The 17,207-nt window shown below is 54.6% G+C and overlaps 1 protein-coding gene across 2 annotated transcripts; it reads left to right on the top strand.

The window, feature by feature from the left end:
- The first annotated feature begins 5,366 nt into the window (after positions 1-5,366).
- On the top strand, positions 5,367-17,017 carry ATP13A2 (ATPase cation transporting 13A2). 2 transcript variants are annotated; one of them, XM_031556693.1, is made up of 31 exons: positions 5,367-5,844; positions 5,922-6,106; positions 7,803-7,876; positions 7,980-8,147; positions 8,228-8,286; positions 8,373-8,481; positions 8,557-8,636; positions 8,896-8,973; positions 9,138-9,207; positions 9,299-9,433; positions 9,868-9,934; positions 10,131-10,262; positions 10,353-10,520; positions 10,602-10,712; positions 10,812-10,858; positions 10,941-11,077; positions 11,290-11,341; positions 11,417-11,623; positions 11,692-11,805; positions 12,599-12,755; positions 12,827-12,947; positions 13,065-13,189; positions 13,925-14,085; positions 14,160-14,252; positions 14,326-14,405; positions 14,590-14,742; positions 14,843-14,939; positions 15,110-15,333; positions 15,475-15,626; positions 15,719-15,891; positions 15,994-17,017. In XM_031556693.1, the coding sequence occupies exons 1-31, from the start codon at positions 5,558-5,560 to the stop codon at positions 16,159-16,161; spliced, it is 3,984 nt and encodes a 1,327-aa protein (XP_031412553.1). In that variant the 5' UTR covers positions 5,367-5,557; the 3' UTR covers positions 16,162-17,017. The 2 variants fall into 2 exon arrangements, with proteins under 2 accessions (XP_031412553.1, XP_031412554.1); XM_031556694.1 differs by lacking the exons at positions 5,367-5,844; positions 5,922-6,106 and adding an exon at positions 6,212-6,627.
- Positions 17,018-17,207: the final 190 nt, after the last annotated feature.

The following is a 17,207-nucleotide window of genomic DNA, read 5'->3' as shown; positions in this document are numbered from 1 at the left end:
TTAAAGACTTCTGAATAACCTCAGGAAAGGAACAGAGAGGGTCTGTTTGTAAATGACTCTAAAAATGTGACCCTGAGCACCTATGATTATAACAGGGAGGACTTCCATCTGAACCTTCCAGCTCACCCAGTGACTTGCTGCTTGGGCTCAAATCTGAAGCTGCTTAAGATGGAGCAGAACGTGGTCCTGGCTGCTCAGACCTTCCCTGCAGCACCCAGAGGAGTGGGTGGATGGGCTCTGTTGGGCCATTGGGGTGCAACGTTTGCATTACACAACTGCACAATGGTGAGGGTGGGTATTTGGATATGTGATGGTGAAGCCCAGGTCCTGCTTCTTGCAGCACAAAGCTCCTGGTTTTAATGGGCTAAATGCCACTTAACCCCTTTTAGCATCCTCATGTAGGGTCCCTGGATGTCACACTGAATGGCCTCGACTCTTCCCTGTGTCTAGGAGATGGAGCTTTGATATCAAGGCTGATAACCCTGCTTCTAATGGGACATTTGGAAAAAGACACAGTTCTTCCCAGGCCCTCTGGACTCAAGAGAGGAACATCACACTGCACAACCCAGCTTGTACACCCCATAGCCCTTACCCCCTTCTTTAAAACTCTCCTGGCCAAGCTATTTTTGGAGCTTGCTTTAGCTGCCATAAGCTTCAAAGCCTTGTTTATACAAGAGCAGTTAATAATGGTAAGAGCTGTGTGCAGACTTCTCTAAAAGGGAGTCCAGAAAAGCTGTGCTCATTCAGGAATAGTAATTACTTGTATGGCTTCGGCAGCACTAAAAACAGCCCCGCAGTGTTTCAGGGTTGGAAGCCTTTGCCAAGCTGCTGAAGGTGAATGACTTGGGTACACGGGGGCTGTCTCATTGCATTTCTCAGTCCTTGGCTCACCCTTTCCTGGGCAGGCTGCCATCTCTTTGCAATGCTGAGCTCCTGTTCTCTGTGTCTGCAGAGCCACTGAGCTGCATCGCACCCGTCCTTGGGTCTTGGGATCAGCTGGGGGTCAAGGTTGCACAGAGAGTTGGTGATTGTCCCATCCTTGGACACATACAAGGTCAGGGGCTCTGAGCAAGCTGACTGAGCTGTAGATGTCCCTGTTCATTGCAGGGGAGTTGGACCAGATGGCTTTTTAGGGTCCCTTCCATCTCAAACGATTCTGTGCTAAGGTTAGGTTCGAACTTTCCGGATGCATTGCTGGCCTCCAGCTGCTAACAGGAGTGCTTCAAGTGAAATGCAAGCATCGTGTGGTGAAATGCTGTTGGTTCTATTTTCCTTTTAGGACTTTATGTACATGGGAATAGCTGCAGAAGGGAAGAGATGTGAGAGGATGGATAGCAATGGCCAAGCCTGGCTGGACGAAGCACATCTTCCTCTGCCAGAAGTGCTGCACACAAAGCAATGCAGCAAAACGAGTCCAGGAGTGAGGGCTCTGAGCCAAGACTTAAGTGACTGGGATAGAGCCAGCTGCCTAGGGGCAGGAGATGGGCTGCTGGTGTGTTATCACCACTGCTTGCCATGGACCAACTGCAGGGAGGGGCCCTGGGGGTGGATGCTGCTCGAGATGGAGCGTTTGTCTTCTTTGGCCTTGGGCAGCTCTGGGGATGTGCACACAGCAAGGCTCTGCTGGCTTTGGAGGAGAACTGGAGAATCCTGTGTCCTCATATTGGGTGGCCCCAAATCTCTGCACTGCACAAAGCTGCAATGTGCTCTGAGCTGTGATGCTCAGCAGCATTAAAGCACTGGGTGCTGGCTGTGCCAACGTGCAGGCAGCCGACCACCTCTGGAGCTGGGATTTCATGCTTGTGTGCTTGCTGTCCTTGCTACTGGGCAAAAAATGTCAGTGAAGACTTCATCAGCCAGGCTGGGAGCTGTTCCCATGCTCATTGCATGCCTGCATCTCCTCAGGACGAACGATGCTGCTGGGGGGGGGGCAGGAGGGCTCCCATCTGCAACGTGCAAATCCCACAGGGGAACTTTCAAAGAGTTTCTGAATAACTAGAAATGTATTTATAGCCAGCCCCAGGATGTTTGCTGCTAATGAGATGCACACAGGGCTCAATCATGACTCAGTGCTCCACGGATGTGAGTTTGCTCCTTTTAGTGGCCTGCTTTTAAACAAGAACAGAACTCTGGGCCGTGTCTTTGGGAGAGCTGGTGCTCCAAATAAAGGGAATAAAAGCCTGGCTGGGAGGATTGAAGTGTGCTCTTGTGCCATGTTTAGGGTTGGTGTTGGGCACAAAGGGGGGGGATGCAGCTGAAGGCATCTCCCCGCCGTCTGCAATGGAATGGAATGGAATAGAAGCACAACGTGAAGGTTTGGGAGGATGCATTGCTGGGAGGTTCATGTGGATTTGGTTAGGGGCGTGAAATAGCGGTGCTGCCGGGTGCTCCTGTGCCATTTATCTCTGTCCGGGTGGATGAGGTGGAAGATGGGTGAAGGCAGCTGACAGCCCCGCCTGGTAGCTGTAACAAATATGTGAATAATGACAAGTGAAATCCCACCCAACGAACAGCCCTGCTCACCACACGCATTTCTCCACTCAATCCTGGCCCCTGCTTAGCACCTGCAACACCTCCAGCCCTGCAGAGAGAGGTTGGGGTGTCCATCAGCCGCCGTGAGAAATGTCCTTCATTCCTCCTCCGAGCTCCTTCTTGAGGCAAACTCATTTGTTTTTCCAGCAGGGGATTTTTGGATAGGTCTCCAGTGCCAAGATTGTGTCAAAAGGGAGGAAAGGGAGCAGGTGAATTGGGAAGACAGATGTCTCACCTGTTATGTCATGTTAGTGTCAAGGCGTAGGGATAAGTGTGAATAGACATTAAGCTGGAAAACACAAGGAGGGGGGGAATAAGGTGCAGAAAGAAGGAAAAAAGCATTCTCAGTGTCTGTTGTTTTGAGTTTCTGTGCCACTTGGCACAGTGAGGGTCACTAAAAGACAGGGAGCTGCTCAAGGTGTTGCCTTACCAACGTGTTAACCCCTAGCAGTTGGCCAGGGGATGTGTTTTTGTGCTGAGCAGCACCTTTGTCTGGTGGGGATGGAGGTGGTTGGAGCTCCTGTTTGGGGGCAGATGGCACTGAGGGCTTTTGGGTTAAGAAAATCAGACCCTAAACAAGAAATACTTGAATTCTCTTTAAGAGTGATTGCTATTTGACCTCAAGTGCTGCCCGGGCCTTAAGCAAAGGGCAAAAATCTCAATTTCCATCTTGAGTCATAGAATAATGAAAGTAGGAAAAGACAGCTCTAAGTTCATCAAGTCCAACCACCAACCCACCCCAACCACCAACTCATCCCAACCACCAACTCATCCCAACCACCACCCCACCCCAACCACCAACCCATCCCAACCACCACCCCACCCCAACCACCAACCCATCCCAACCACCACCCCATCCCAACCACCACCCCATCCCAACCACCAACCCAACCCCACTATCAACCCCACGTTGTGCAGCATAAGGTGTGGAGGACACAAATACCCATCAAATTGAATGGTTTCAATTTTGGAAGGGATGCAGGAGGTGAACATCTATCAAGTGAAATCTTTCTGTTTTGGTCCTGTGCAGCTCCCAAGTTGTGGCCAATGATCCTTGGGAGGCAAGTAGCCACTGCAATGAAGCAGTTCACCAACATTAAGTGCCATGGGTGCTCCACTGCCACTCAGATGACATTGACTCTGCAGGGATTTACAGCTGTCAGCTTGAATCCCTTCTCAGAGACCTTTGCTGACTTGCAGCTGGGAACACCACCAACACAGAGCAGAATTATCTGTGTTCATATCTGCTCTGTGGTTGTGTTGTGGAAGTGAACTGATATCTCCTTTAGAGAAGTTACATACATAAATGAGAATAACTGCAGTCATTATCCGGCTCTAATTTCTTAAAGCCACGATTCAATAACTAAATATACATGCTTAGTTCTAAGCAAGCACTACTACTTATCTGAATATATACAGGACTGGGACAGAAAATGCATCTAAAGCACAGGACACACTTGCATGGCTTGGTGGTGATGTACTCACCCCATAAAGCTTCAGTTTGCCAGTGGCTGGTTGTAGATCATGCATGTCATGAGGGGCCACCATGTGATAAGAGGAAAAATGGCTCTGGAAGACAAAGCTTTCCCCCATCACTGCCTTGTCGAGGCTATAAAAAGTTGCCCTGATCCAAGTTTTTCTTGTGCATAGCCTCTGGCTTGGTCTGTGGTCCAGCTAAATGAGGCTTGCACTTGCATAAGTGTAAGGAAGAGGAATCATTCTGAAGATATTTATAATGGCTTTGCTCTTCATGATCTCCTCTCCCTGCAGCCATGCATGTGACCCAGCCTTGGCTCTGCATAGGGCTGTTATTGTGGGGTCCTGGTCACGGTGGATGCTGCTGACACATGATGGAAAGATGTCAAAGGGACCATCAAAGCGGGTTTATCACAGGGAGCCCTTGTCTGCGTGCAGCCCTTTGGACTGACATGAAATAAATTTGGGGCGGTGGGGACAAGATAAATTACAGAGCCTCCTGGTCATCAGATGAAACAGCGGAGGGGAAAGAAAGAACAGAGGGTCCTTTGCTGGGTGAGGAGGGGGGTGCTGGGCTGACACGTGAGTTGGGATGCACATGACGGGGGGGAGGAGGCCGTGTCCTGATACACTCAGGCATGCACATGAAGCTGAAACCCTCTTTATGACGCTTCCTCAGGGTGAGATGGCTTTCTGCTTTGCTCGGGGCTCGTATCCAGGTAAGAAAAAAGCCTTGCCTCCCCTAGAAGGTCAAAAAATAGAGGGGGGGATGCTTTGCCATCCTTCTGCTTGGTGGCTGCACCTCCTCCCAGCTCCCTGTGTCAGGCAGTTCGGCACTGTGCACTGCTGTAGGTGCAGCTGGTGGACGTCTGTGGTTGAAATGAAGACCAGGATGCAGCTGTAAATTACTGCTCTTCCTGCAAACCTGCCTGCTCGTGCAGCAACAAGCATTGCAGCACCACTGGGTGCTCGCAGAAAGACACGCTTGGAGAACAAGAGCTCTGAATCCCCAAGGTCAGCCGTGTGCTGCCATGTTTGCTTGGGTGGTTGGTGACAAATGTCAATTAATTGCTTCATCCTGCATAGGGAAACCCTCCCTGCTGGTGCTCGTATGGGCTGTGCTTGTACAGGAGTTCCTTTCCTTGTGACCCCGATGTCAGGAGCACCAGCACACGCCTGAAGGAGTGCTTGATGTTAACGGTTCGAGTTCCGCTGTGGGTCGTTTCATAGAACATCAGCCATCATTCATGGCCAACCGCAATGAAGAGCGGCGGAGTCGTTGCGGAGAGCCGTTAGAATTCAAACAGGCCACTTCCGCTCCTCTGCGCGCATGCGCTGTGCTGCTTGGAGGAACAAACAGCATAGAGTTGGCGGACTGGCGGCGCAGAGCGGCTAAAGCGAAGGGACTCCACGTCCCCGCAATACGCTTGGGAGGACCTATCACCATAGAGACGGGCTGCACAGAGCGGAGACAGCAGAGCGGCGCTCTGCGCAGTTCCGGGCGCGCTCTGTGGTGCTCTGCGGGGACTCGGGTGGGTCCGGAGCTCCAATGACCGCTATGGCCCCTGGTGCAGTTCCGCACTTTGGCCACGCGGCGGCAGCAGAGACCGAGGAAAGAGCTTCGCCTATAGGGCCCAATTTAATGCCGAACAAACGAGAGCACGTTAGCAGAAAGCACGGCGACGTGAGAGATGCTGACAGAAGCAGCAGTACACGGCACAGCTTGCACAATAGAGGAATTCATGGCTCGTTCTCAGTGCTTTGGGCGGTGTTCTGCTCAGACATGCTGCTGCAGGGGGATTTCCAGGACGATTTCTGCGGTTTTTCTACTGAGAAGTGAGCAAAGCTGTTCCTTATTGCTGTAACCTCGTGCCTGTTGCTGGGCAAATCACCACCCTTCCTTTTTCTGCCAGCTGTGTTAGGTTCTACCTAGGCATTGCTTGTGATCTGATGGGAGGGGAAATCCTCCGTAACACGAAGGCAAAAGATGGAGCGGATCACGGATATGGAAAAACGAAGCGCTGGAGATCCGGGCTGGTGTTTATCAGGAGCACCGCCTGCTGGTTTTTGTGTGCTCAGCATGAGTCACCGACTGCCGGTAATCCCTTGGGTGCAGGGCAGGTTATCGTGTTCCTAAAGGCAAAGGTTCGGCTGGCTGTACGCAGTGCAGGGCCACAACACGTTGGGGAGTGCTATTTCTGCACCGAGAAGCACAGACCCCAAGCAAAACATTTGTTTCGTCTTCCTTCCTGCAGAAGAAACCCTATGCGAGGGTGGCTGTGTGTTTGCAGCTCGGGTGGGCTGGGCTGCTCCTGGCAGCGGTTTTGCTGCAGCTGAGCCCCACGCAGCCCCCAACCATCACCGAATGGGGGAGGGGATGCAGAGCCCCTATAGGGGCAGAGCTGCTGCATTTCCACACAGGTGCTGAGGCTCTATGGGGCAGAGCACGGATCGCTTCCCTGGCTGATCTGATGATGATGATGATGATACGGGGAGGGGGGGTTGGTGCGAGGACTACAAACCCCGGCAGCTCCCACGCTCCGCCCTTCCGCTGCCGCTGCTCAGCGCGGCCCCGAGGCGGCAGCGGGCGGCCCACGCGTGGCCCCGCCATGAGCTCAGGTCAGGGGCGATGATGGGGGGAGGATGGGGATGGGAGGATGGGGGCTGCAATGTGTGATCCGAGGGGTGGCAGCGCTGGTGAAGCCTCGCGGTCGCGTAGCACGCAGGGGTTGCACACCGTGTTTTTCCTCGCTGTTGCGGTTTGCACAGAGCCCAGGGCTCGGTTATCCCGGCAGGTCGCATCTCTGCTCCGCTTTGCTCTCTTCTCGTTTTCTTTGCTTCCCTTCCCCATCCCCCAGCTCTGCCCCCAGCTGCACGGCCGCATCCCGGCTGTTGGCACCTTTACGCCGTGCAAGGAGATGCAGCCGGGCACGGTGCGCTGCTCAGCTCAGGACGCAGGCAGGCGGGGCGTTGAGTTCGCTTCTTCTACCTTTGGGTTCCCATTGGAAAGTGCAGGGGAGCAGAGCACAGAGAGGTCCCCTGGAGGTCGTTGTGCTTGCAAAGCACCTCGGAGCTTGCAAAAGAAAGATGCTCTCGTTGCCATCCAGCATCTCAGGGTGAATAAAGCCCCGTGGTTTGGGGCAAAAGCGGGGACAGCAGCTGCCCTGCGTCGTGTTTGCACGGCCACACCTCATCCACAAACTGCTGTGTGCAAACTGGTTGTGCAGCTTTAGCACGCTCTGCCCGCCCCTCTTTGGCACCGGCTGCTTCCTGGGCACAGCGTGGAGGATCCCGTGCCTTGAGATCAGCTGGGAGCTCCATTCGTGGGCTTTGGGAAGCAGCCGGGATGGGAGCAGGTGAGAAAACCCACAGCTGTGGGGTTGGGATCGTGTGGGAATCACTGCGGTGGTGGCAGGATGGTCGTGCAGTCCCCCAGAAAGGTTCTTAACCCGTGGAGCTGTGCACACATTGCACGGCAGGACGCTCAAACAGCAAAGAGAAAAGGATAAAAACGCATTTTCCATCCGTTTCCCAGCACCCAGGCGAGGAGGAAAGGACAGGGAGGAAAACAAGCATGAAAAGCACTGCGGGATGGCTTGCCTGGCACTGCCCCAGCACCTCTCCCTGTGCCAGCTTCTGTCCCCTGGCACCGCCTGCTGTCCACCCATTGGGGTTCTGTGGGCTTTGGATTGGATTTGGTGGCACTTCTGCCCCGGTGTTTCCATCCTTGCCACTGCCACCCATCTGGCACAGCTCTCAATGCCATCATAACACATTTGCTATTTGCATTGCAGACAGCAGCAGGCTGCTGGGGAGCCCACGGCCGGGCTACGGGACGCTGCAGCACGACACAGACACATCCTGCATGGTACGTACAGAGCTTTGGGTTAAGGGGAACCCGTTTGTGAGCAGGCAGAGCATCCTGCTTGGAAGGAAATTGCATAAGTGAGTGCATTTTGGTGTTCCTGCAGGAGGTGACGGGCTATCGCAGCCAGCCGTGGCGCACAGCCCTGTGCCATGTGTGCTGTGTGCTGAGTGCTGGGCTGCTGCTGCTGCTCTTCCACTGGAGACCCAGCCTGCGTGTACGGGCCAGGTGCAAGCCTTGTGCCTTGGGGCAGGCAGATTGGGTCATCATTAGGGTGAGCACCACGGAGGGGGGGTTTTAAGTGGGATGGGGTTCCCTGCTTGCATCCATTGGGACGCTGTGTGCGTTTTGCAGGATCGATTTGGGCAGTGCTTCACTGCACGCGTGCAGACGGAGATGCTGGGTGAGAGCAGGTGAGCGAAACCCCCGTTAAGTGGGTGGGATGCGTGTGTGAGGGGGGTGTTTGTAGAGATTGATGTCTGTTCTGTGCCCCGAGCAGCCTGGAGCATCACCCCGGGGCCAGGCTGGAGGACCGCAAGAGCAGCATCGCTGTTGGCGTGGCAGATGAGGAGGAGAGCCGGGACACCATCCGCCTGCACCAGGAGGAGGTGATGCCCACAGCCCCCCTCCCTGCTCCCCCGTGCTCCCCACAGCCCTTTAAAAGCCCCCCGATCTCTGCTCAGCACAACGTCCTGCGCTATTACCTCTTCGAGGGGCTGCGCTACGTCTGGATGGAGAGGAGGCAGGCATACTGCAGGGTCAGGTATTCCTCTTCCCCAAAAACAATCCTAATCCATCTGTGGGTCCCGCACCCACACCACTGGCTCTCTGCATGTTGCAAAGCCTTCGCAAATCCTTGCACTGTGCCCCTTTTGTTCCTGCTCCCAGCCTTGGCTGAGCACGCGGAACAAGATGCTCTCTCTTTCCCAAAGGGTTTTTGTTGACGTGGACGTGCTGTGTGTTCTGCTGTGCTCCCAGTGATTCTGAATCTGTTTTTCTTCCTTCTCTTCCCCCCGTTCCAGTGCCTTGGATGAAGGCTGGACCTGTGCAGAGCTCCACCTCTGTCGGGCTGGGCTGGGCCAGCAGGATCACAGCTCTAGGTGGGCATGCAGAACATTGGTAGGATACAGCAATGAGGGGTTTTTTTGGTTTTTTTTTTTTGGCATTTACTCTCTCAGTCTGAGCCTGGAGCTCAGTTACAAGGCCTGATATACCATTACATTGTCATTTGAATACCTTTCCATCTTTACTTTCTTCTTTACAGAAGAAAGATCTACGGCCCAAACCTCATCGAGGTGCCTGTCAAGTCCTATGCCAAGCTCCTGGTGGAGGAGGTGAGCACCCGTGGGAGGACTGCAGACCCAGGAGCATCCCCAGTTGGCTGCAGAGCATCCTCAGCCATCCTGACCATAAACCTCTCTCCAGGTGCTCAATCCCTTCTACATCTTCCAAGTGCTCAGCATCTTGCTGTGGGTCTGTGATGCCTACTACTACTATGCTGCCTGCATCTTCCTCATCTCCACCATCTCCCTGGGGCTGTCCCTCTACGAGACGAGGAAGGTTGGTGGTTGGACCTTGGGAAATGCTTCACAAAGCCCACCCTGTGTTGGAATCTGGCTTTCTGGGGGCTTTATAGGGATCTGGCTTGGTGGAATAACCCTTTTCCGAAGCCAGCTGGCTGAGTGTGCATTGAGAAGGTTTCATGAAGTCATGGAACCGTTAAGGTTGGATAAGACCCCTAAGATCATCCAGTCCAGCTATCTGTTCATCCTCACTATGCCTACCAACCACGTCCCTCAGTGCCACATCTCCACACTGAACACCTCCAGGGATGCTGGTTCTACCACCTCCCTGGGCAGCCTGCTCCAATGCATCACCGGTCCTTTACACCACATCCCATGTATGGTCCCCAGCCTGGTGCACTCATGACCAAGGTGCTTTACTTTCCTTTTTGAGCTGGTTCTGGCTCCCCCTAACAGCTCCCTCCCTTGCAGCAAAGCACCACGCTGCGGAACATGGCCAGGATGTCCATCAGCATCCGAGTGCGCCGTGCTGACGGAGGTGAGCGTGATGCCTGTGATGAGCAAAGGCTCCTTTGAGATGGGACCAACCCCACCTCAGGGAGACGTGCTTGGCTTTTCCTACTGGGACACCCAGTGGGAGCGCCCCAGTGGGCTCAGATGGGTGGTGGATGGAACAGCATTGGGGTGGTTTGGGTTCTGGGTGCAAAGGATGGGGCCGGGTGCTGTCCCAGCAGAGGAGGCCATGGTGAGCTCAGCAGAGCTGGTGCCTGGTGACTGCATCAGCCTGCCCTTGGATGGTGTGCTGGTCCCCTGTGATGCTGCACTGCTGACAGGCGAGTGCATGGTCAACGAGAGCATGCTGACAGGTGAGAGCATCCCAGTGTCCCCTTCCATCCTTGCATCCACCTCCTGGTAATAAATTAGCAGTGCTCATCACCGCTGGGTTTTACCTGCAGGGGAAAGCGTGCCGGTGCTGAAGACGCCTCTCCCCGATGGTGGAGGGGCTGCGGGCACCATTTATAGCCCCAAGGAGCATCAGAGGCACACGCTGTTCTGTGGGACACACATCATCCAAGCCAGGTCCTACGTGGGGCAGGAGGTGCTGGCTGTTGTCACCCGTACAGGTAGCACCGTGCAGACACGTTGCGTCCATTGGGGTGGTGGCTTTGAGCGCATGCTGAGGTCCTCCTGCTCTTATCCCATAGGGTTTTGCACAGCCAAAGGTGACCTGATCAGCTCCATTCTCTACCCCAAGCCCGTGACCTTCAAGTTCTACAAGGATGCTGTGAAGTTTGTGCTGTTCCTCGCTGTGCTGGGTAAGGGAGGCATTGCCTGGAGCAGCCGAACTCCTTGTTATGGTGGAATCCCCATCTCTGCTTGGCTTTGTACCACAACCCATTTTTTTCTCTGCACAGCTTTTATCGGCACACTGTACAGCATCCTCATCATGATGAAAAACCAGGTAGGGGAAAACCACCACGCATAAAGATCCATCAACTGATGCTATCAGGATGCTCACCCCATTTACGCACCTCGCCTGCCAGGTTCCCGTGGGGCAAATCATCATCCGTGCCCTCGACCTGATCACTGTCATTGTGCCGCCAGCTCTCCCAGCTGCCATGACCGTGGGCTCCATCTACGCCCAGAACAGGCTGAAGAAACGTGGCATCTTCTGCATCAGGTTGGATTTTAGGAATAATTTCTTCTCTGGAAGAGCGGTGGCCCCAGGTACCCCCTGGGGCAGCTCAGGGGGTGGTGGGGTCAGCATCCTTGCAGGTGTTCCATGTGGAGATGTGACACTGAGGGATGTGATCAGTGGGGATGGGTTTGGGTTGGACTGGATGATCTTAGTGGTCTTTTCCAATGTTAATAATTCTGTGATTCCACGCTCAGCCCTCCCCGCATCAACCTGTGTGGGAAGATCCGCTTGGTGTGCTTTGACAAGGTGAGCGTTTGGGGTGGCTTCATGCCATGGCTCCCAGCTTGGAGCTGCTCCTGCCCTACTGTGCTCATCCTACAGACAGGGACTCTGACAGAGGAAGGGTTGGATGTATGGGGGGTGATCTCCCTGGAGGACGGACGCTTCATGCCCATCATCCACGAGCCGCGCCGTCTGCCTGCCGGCCCCCTGCTCCATGCCCTGGCTGCCTGCCACAGCATCACACTGCTGCAGGGACAGCCCGTTGGGGACCCCGTGGACCTTAAGATGATGGAATCCACTGGATGGGTAAGGGGAGCGGTGGGACTGGTGTGGAGAGGGTGGTGCCATGCCTTCTGCTTGTGCGTTGCTTCCAGCGCCTGGAGATGGCTGAGGAGGATGAAGGGGAGCTGCCTGGTTTGCAGTGCTTTGGGACAAAGGTCTTGGCCATGATGAACCCTCCACCTGAGGAAGAACAGCCACCAGGCAGGGTGAGTGCCTCGCAGCATCCGTTGGGGAGGTCCTGGTTGGATGTTGGGAAAAATGTAATTTCCAAACGAGTGGTGATGGGCTGACACAGCTGCACAGGGGAGTGGTGGGATCACCTGGAGGTGTTAAGAGCCATGGAGATGTGGCTCTGAGAAACACAGTAGGCATGGTGGGAGTGGGCTAGCAAGTGGGCTTGTTGACCTTAGAGGTCTTTTCCACCCTTAATGATTCTGGCACGCTATAAATGGGTGCGTTGGAGATGGTTTGGTTGGACTCAGTGATCTCAGAGGTCTTCTCCAACCTGAATGATAACGTGGTGCCATGAATGGGTGCAATGGGGATGGTTTGATGGTTGGACTCGGTGATCTCAGATGTCTTCTCCAACCTTAATGATAACCTGGTGCCATGACTGGGTGCGTTGGGGATGGTTTGATGGTTGGACTCAATGATCTCAGATGTCTTCTCCAACCTTAATGATAATGTGGTGCCATGAATGAGTGCGTTGGGGATGGTTTGATGGTTGGACTCAATGATCTCAGAGACCTCCAACCTGAATGTTCTGTTATGCTATAACTGGGTGCGTTGGGGATGGTTTGATGGTTGGGCTCGATGCTCTCAGAGATTTCCTCCAACCTGAATGATTCTATTATGCTATAAATGGATGTTAGGGATGGTTTGATGGTTGGACTCAATGCTCTCAGAGATCTTCTCCGATCTTAATGGTTCAGTGATTCTGTCCCTGGATTGCATCCCTGGATGCTGTGCTTCATACTCCTGGGTTGCCATGTCTTCCAGAAGCACCACTCTCCCATGGGCATCCTGCGCCGCTTCCCCTTCTCCTCCTCCCTACAACGCATGAGCGTCCTTGCAAAGCTGCCCGGCGACGACGCAGCCTGGCTCTACATCAAAGGAGCCCCGGAGGTGGTGGCCAGCCTCTGCAGCACGGAGACGGGTGCGTTCCCACACCGCCATCCTATCCCCATGCCTTTGGGAGCTGTTGGGAGCCCTCTGTCCCCGCGGCAGTGCCCGCGGATTTCTCCCAGGTGCTGCGGCATTACACCGCCGATGGTTTCCGCGTGCTGGCGTTGGCTTGCAGACCCATGAGCACAGTGAGGAGCTTTGAGGATGCCCTGCAGCTGACGAGGTGGGTGCGCACTGCTTTGGCTTTAGATCCCGTTTGGTTTGATGGTGGTTTTCTTTTTGTTTTTTTTTTGGTGTGTGGTTTTGGAGGTGGTGCCACGCAGATCGCTGTGCCCAACAGGGATGTGGCAGAGAGCAGCCTGACCTTCCTGGGCTTCTTGGTGATGAAGAACGTCCTCAAGATGGAATCAGCACCCGTGATCACACTGCTGAGGAACGCTGGCGTGCGTCCCGTCATGGTGACAGGTGGCATTGCAACGGGGGGACAGGGCTGGGGAACGGGGGGCAGGGAGGGGCCGTGGGGCTGCAGGAGGGCTGAGGGGCTCTGACTGCATGGATCAGTGGTGAGGATCCACTGGGAGGTGGGGTTGGGGCTATGGGGTTAAGGGTTATGAGGTTGTGGGTTAGGGTTCATAGGTTTGGGGTTAGGGGTTGGGTTCTGGGCTTAGAGGCTGAGGTTAGAATCATAGAATCATAGAATCATAGGGGTTGGAAGGGACCTCCAGAGATCATCGAGTCCAACCCCCCAAGGGGGGGTCATTAGGGATTAGGGATCTCATAATTGTTAGGGATTATGAGCTAGAGTTAGGTGCCAGGGTGAGGGGCTGGGATTGGGGCTAAGGGTTTTAGGAATATTAGGAATCCCAGACTGTATTTTATATGCATTCCCATGATTTGTTTGCATCGTGTCCCTTTGCATGCCTTGCTGGTGGGTTTGGAGAGGCTGGGAGATGTTGGCTGCTTCTGTAACCAGCACCCTTAGAGCCGGGGTGAGCAAGTTGAGCAGCAAAACCCCTGTTACACCACTGTTACACCATCAGCAGCATGAAAGTCCATATCCTGTCAACACTTTGATATACATAGCCTGCACTGTGCCCTGGGGGTGGGTTCCAGTAAAGCAAGCAGAGCTCTGAGCACCATGCCAGCCTAGGTTTGGTTGCTCCATGATTGCTCCACCACTACTCCCATCACCATCTGCAGGAGACAACATGCTGACGGCTGTGAACGTGGCCAGGAGCTGCTGCATGGTGGGTCCAAATGAGAGGGTTGTCTTCGTCACCGCTTCGCCACCCGGCCGTGACCAGCCTGCATCTCTCAAGTTCATCCCCGCAGAGCTCTCGCAGGGCGAGAAGCAGCCAGAGGTGAGCTGAGAAGCAGTCCCAAAAACGTGTTGCTTCTCCAGAAGTATGCTGACGGCTTGCTCTGCCTGCTGCAGGATGCACAGCAGTGGGATGGCCGCCTGCACCTGGCGCTGAATGGCAAATCCTTCGCCGTGCTTCAGGAGCATTTTGCTGACCTGCTGCCCAAGGTGCGTCCCATCCCCATCCACATCCCATCTGGGGGGTGTTGGGCAGTGGGACCGAGCCATCCTCTCCTTGCAGATTCTTGTCCGAGCCACTGTGTTTGCCCGCATGTCACCTGAGCAGAAGACTCAGCTGGTGTGCAGCCTGCAGGAGCTCGAGTGAGTGCCCCAGCCCTGAGGGTTGGGGGACAGGTGGGGACACGAGGCATTTCTTGGGCACTGGAGGTTTTCTCAGTGTGCCGATTACATCCTGCCCTTTCCCCAAGCGTCCTAAACGCCTAGGCTTGACCTCAAATCCCAGTGTGTCAGTGTTATGAATCCACCTTCTCTGCTTCTCCTCCAGCTACTGCGTGGGGATGTGTGGGGATGGGGCCAATGACTGCGGGGCACTGAAGGCAGCTGATGTGGGCATTTCCCTTTCGGAGGCTGAAGCATCCGTGGCATCACCCTTCACCTCCTGCCACGCCAACATTGAGTGTGTGCCCACCGTCATCCGGTGAGGGGAGGACCCACAGGGGTTCTCAGCACCTCCATCCCCTCTTTGGGATGGGGTTTGTGGCAGGGCTCTGTTGTGCTGATGGTGGTTCTGCCTGCAGGGAGGGAAGGTGCTCGCTGGTCACCTCCTTTGGGGTCTTTAAGTACATGGCCCTGTACAGCCTGGTGCAGTTTGTGTCCGTGTTGCTGCTCTACACGGTGAGTCCATCTGTCTTGGGGATGGGATGCATCAGCAGGGCAGTGGGAGGTGGGGGAGGACCTCTCTGCATCCATCAGCAATGCCCAGGGATGCCCGAGCCTTCCCTACTTCTGATTTTTATCACACCACGTGACCCCATAGTTGAGAGCATTCCATTTCTCCCTCCCAGATCAACACCAACCTGAGTGACTTCCAGTTTCTCTTCTTCGACCTGATCATCACCACCACTGTGGCTGTGCTGATGGGCCGCACGGGTCCTGCCAGGGAGCTGGGAGTGCGTCGACCCCAAGGGGCATTGATCAGCATCCCAGTGCTGGGCAGCCTGCTCCTGCAGACCACTCTGCTCATCACTGTGCAAGTCCTCAGCTACTTCATTACTATTTCACAGAGCTGGTACGGGACCTGGCGCCGTGGGTTTGGCCATGGGGATGTCGTTGGTCAAAGTCAGCTTGGATGGTGCTGGCCAAAGCCAAGGGGGTTGGCACCAAAAGTCAACTTTGGTCATCACAGTGATCCTTTGTGTCTATTCTTTAGGTACGTGCCACTGAACAGCACAGTGACAGCTCCCCAAAACCTGCCCAACTATGAGAACACGGTTCTCTTCTGCATCACTGGCTTCCAGTACCTCATTTTGGCCGTTGCCATGTCCAAGGGGTACCCATTTCGGGAGCCGCTCTACACCAATGGTGAGGCCATGAGCAAGGGGAGACCCCAGCCCTTCAGCTCCTTTCCCCAGCCCTTCAGCTCCTTCCTCAACCTTCTCCCTTCTCGCCCTCAGTGCTCTTTCTGGTAGTCCTCATGCTCCTCTTCGGCCTCTTGATATGGTTGACCCTGTACCCTCTGGGCTTCCCCAAAACCCTGCTGAAGCTGCAGGACATCGATGACTTGAACTTCAAGCTGCTGCTGTTGGGAATTGCCACGCTCAATTTCTTCGCTGCCTTTGTGCTGGAGGTGGGTAGCAAAGCATCGCACTCAGTAGAGTTTTAAGACCACCATCCTCATGGATCTGTCCAAGAAACCTCCCAAACTTGTTTACTTCTATCTTTGCTGCAGACTGCACTGGACTATGGATTGCTGGGCTGCTTGCGTAAGCTGCGCCGGAAGAAGGCATCCAGCAAGCTGTTCAAGAGGCTGGAGAAGGATCTGAGCCAGCAACCATCCTGGCCGCCCCTTAATGAACCACTCTTTGCTACCCCTCGGATGTCCATCGCTGTGAGATAGCACACACCAAACTTCACTCCTCCCTGCTCTGCAGGGGAGCACCACACTCCTGTATTTATTTCTCCTGGTCCCACTGAGGGCAGCTGGTGCCTGGCTCCGTGTCCATCCCATGGGATGCAGCGTGCAGATGAAGATGGTCCCATCTTCCCAGGGGGGAGACCCTCAGCCTCACAGCCACGAAGCCACGTGCTCCAGAAACCACACGCTTGGTCCAATGGCCCCAAAAGAGAAGTGGTGGGAGATGCTAGAGATGAAAACTCGGGGGTTCACCTGGGGATGCCACCTGCCTTCTGCCTCCAGCACCATGCCCTTCTGGCTGGTCAGAGCTGTGAATTAAAGGGTCCTGCTTGTTCTGCCGGTGGTGGCACCCACTGTGGCCTCAGGGCTCTGCTCACTGTGAAGGAAACCTCCCTCCCTCCCTGCTGGCCACCTCGATGTGTAGGAAATGTTTACAAACCACTCCAGCTTGCCAAGGACGTTCTGAGCCAGCTTTCAGCAGCGAGGGGCTTGGAGCATCCAATGCAGAGCCCAAACCCTTATTGCACCTCATGCATTTTTGCCCTTTGGTCCATCGGAGCAGCTGGAAGGGCATCCATGCACCCCCTTCCAGGTCAGTGGGAGGTTTTGGCATGGGATCTCAGCACACTGGTGATGTTTCTGCATGGCCTTCCAGCTGTGCCAGCAGGAGCTTTGTAGCATTAAAACCCCCTCAAATCTCTATTTTTATTTCTATTTTTAACTCCATTCCAGTGCGTAAAGGGGTGGAGCAGGGTGTACCACTTCTGGATTTCACATGGTTCTGGTGTGAGCACATCTAATAAATTAATGCTATTTTCGTGAGAACGCTGTGAACCTCTGGGCAGGGGGATGGTGGAGGGAGGGCAGTGGGTCAGGGTGAGCTTTGGGGTCATTTTCTTCTCTATTGGGGCTGGAAGATGCTGTAAAAGCAGAGAGAACACAGGGATGGCACCACTGGGATGTCAGAACAGGCAGGAGTTGACTTTGGCCAACGCCACCCCCAGTGTGTTTCCAGCTGGAATTTGCTA

This window comes from Meleagris gallopavo, chromosome 23, assembly GCF_000146605.3.
Source record: "Meleagris gallopavo isolate NT-WF06-2002-E0010 breed Aviagen turkey brand Nicholas breeding stock chromosome 23, Turkey_5.1, whole genome shotgun sequence".
Taxonomy (NCBI): domain Eukaryota; kingdom Metazoa; phylum Chordata; class Aves; order Galliformes; family Phasianidae; genus Meleagris; species Meleagris gallopavo.
Note: the sequence above shows the minus strand (reverse complement) of the source record. Positions and strands in the feature narration are given on the sequence as shown.

What these genes read in the sequence shown, in the direction of transcription:
- ATP13A2 (XM_031556693.1), top strand. Translation starts at nt 5,558, where the DNA reads ATGACCGCTATGGCCCCTGGTGCAGTTCCGCACTTTGGCCACGCGGCG. An exon ending in CAGATTGGGTCATCATTAGG is followed by an intron (nt 8,148 to 8,227) that starts GTGAGCACCACG and finishes TGCGTTTTGCAG; the next exon opens with GATCGATTTGGGCAGTGCTT. An exon ending in GGAGCCGCTCTACACCAATG is followed by an intron (nt 15,627 to 15,718) that starts GTGAGGCCATGA and finishes TCTCGCCCTCAG; the next exon opens with TGCTCTTTCTGGTAGTCCTC.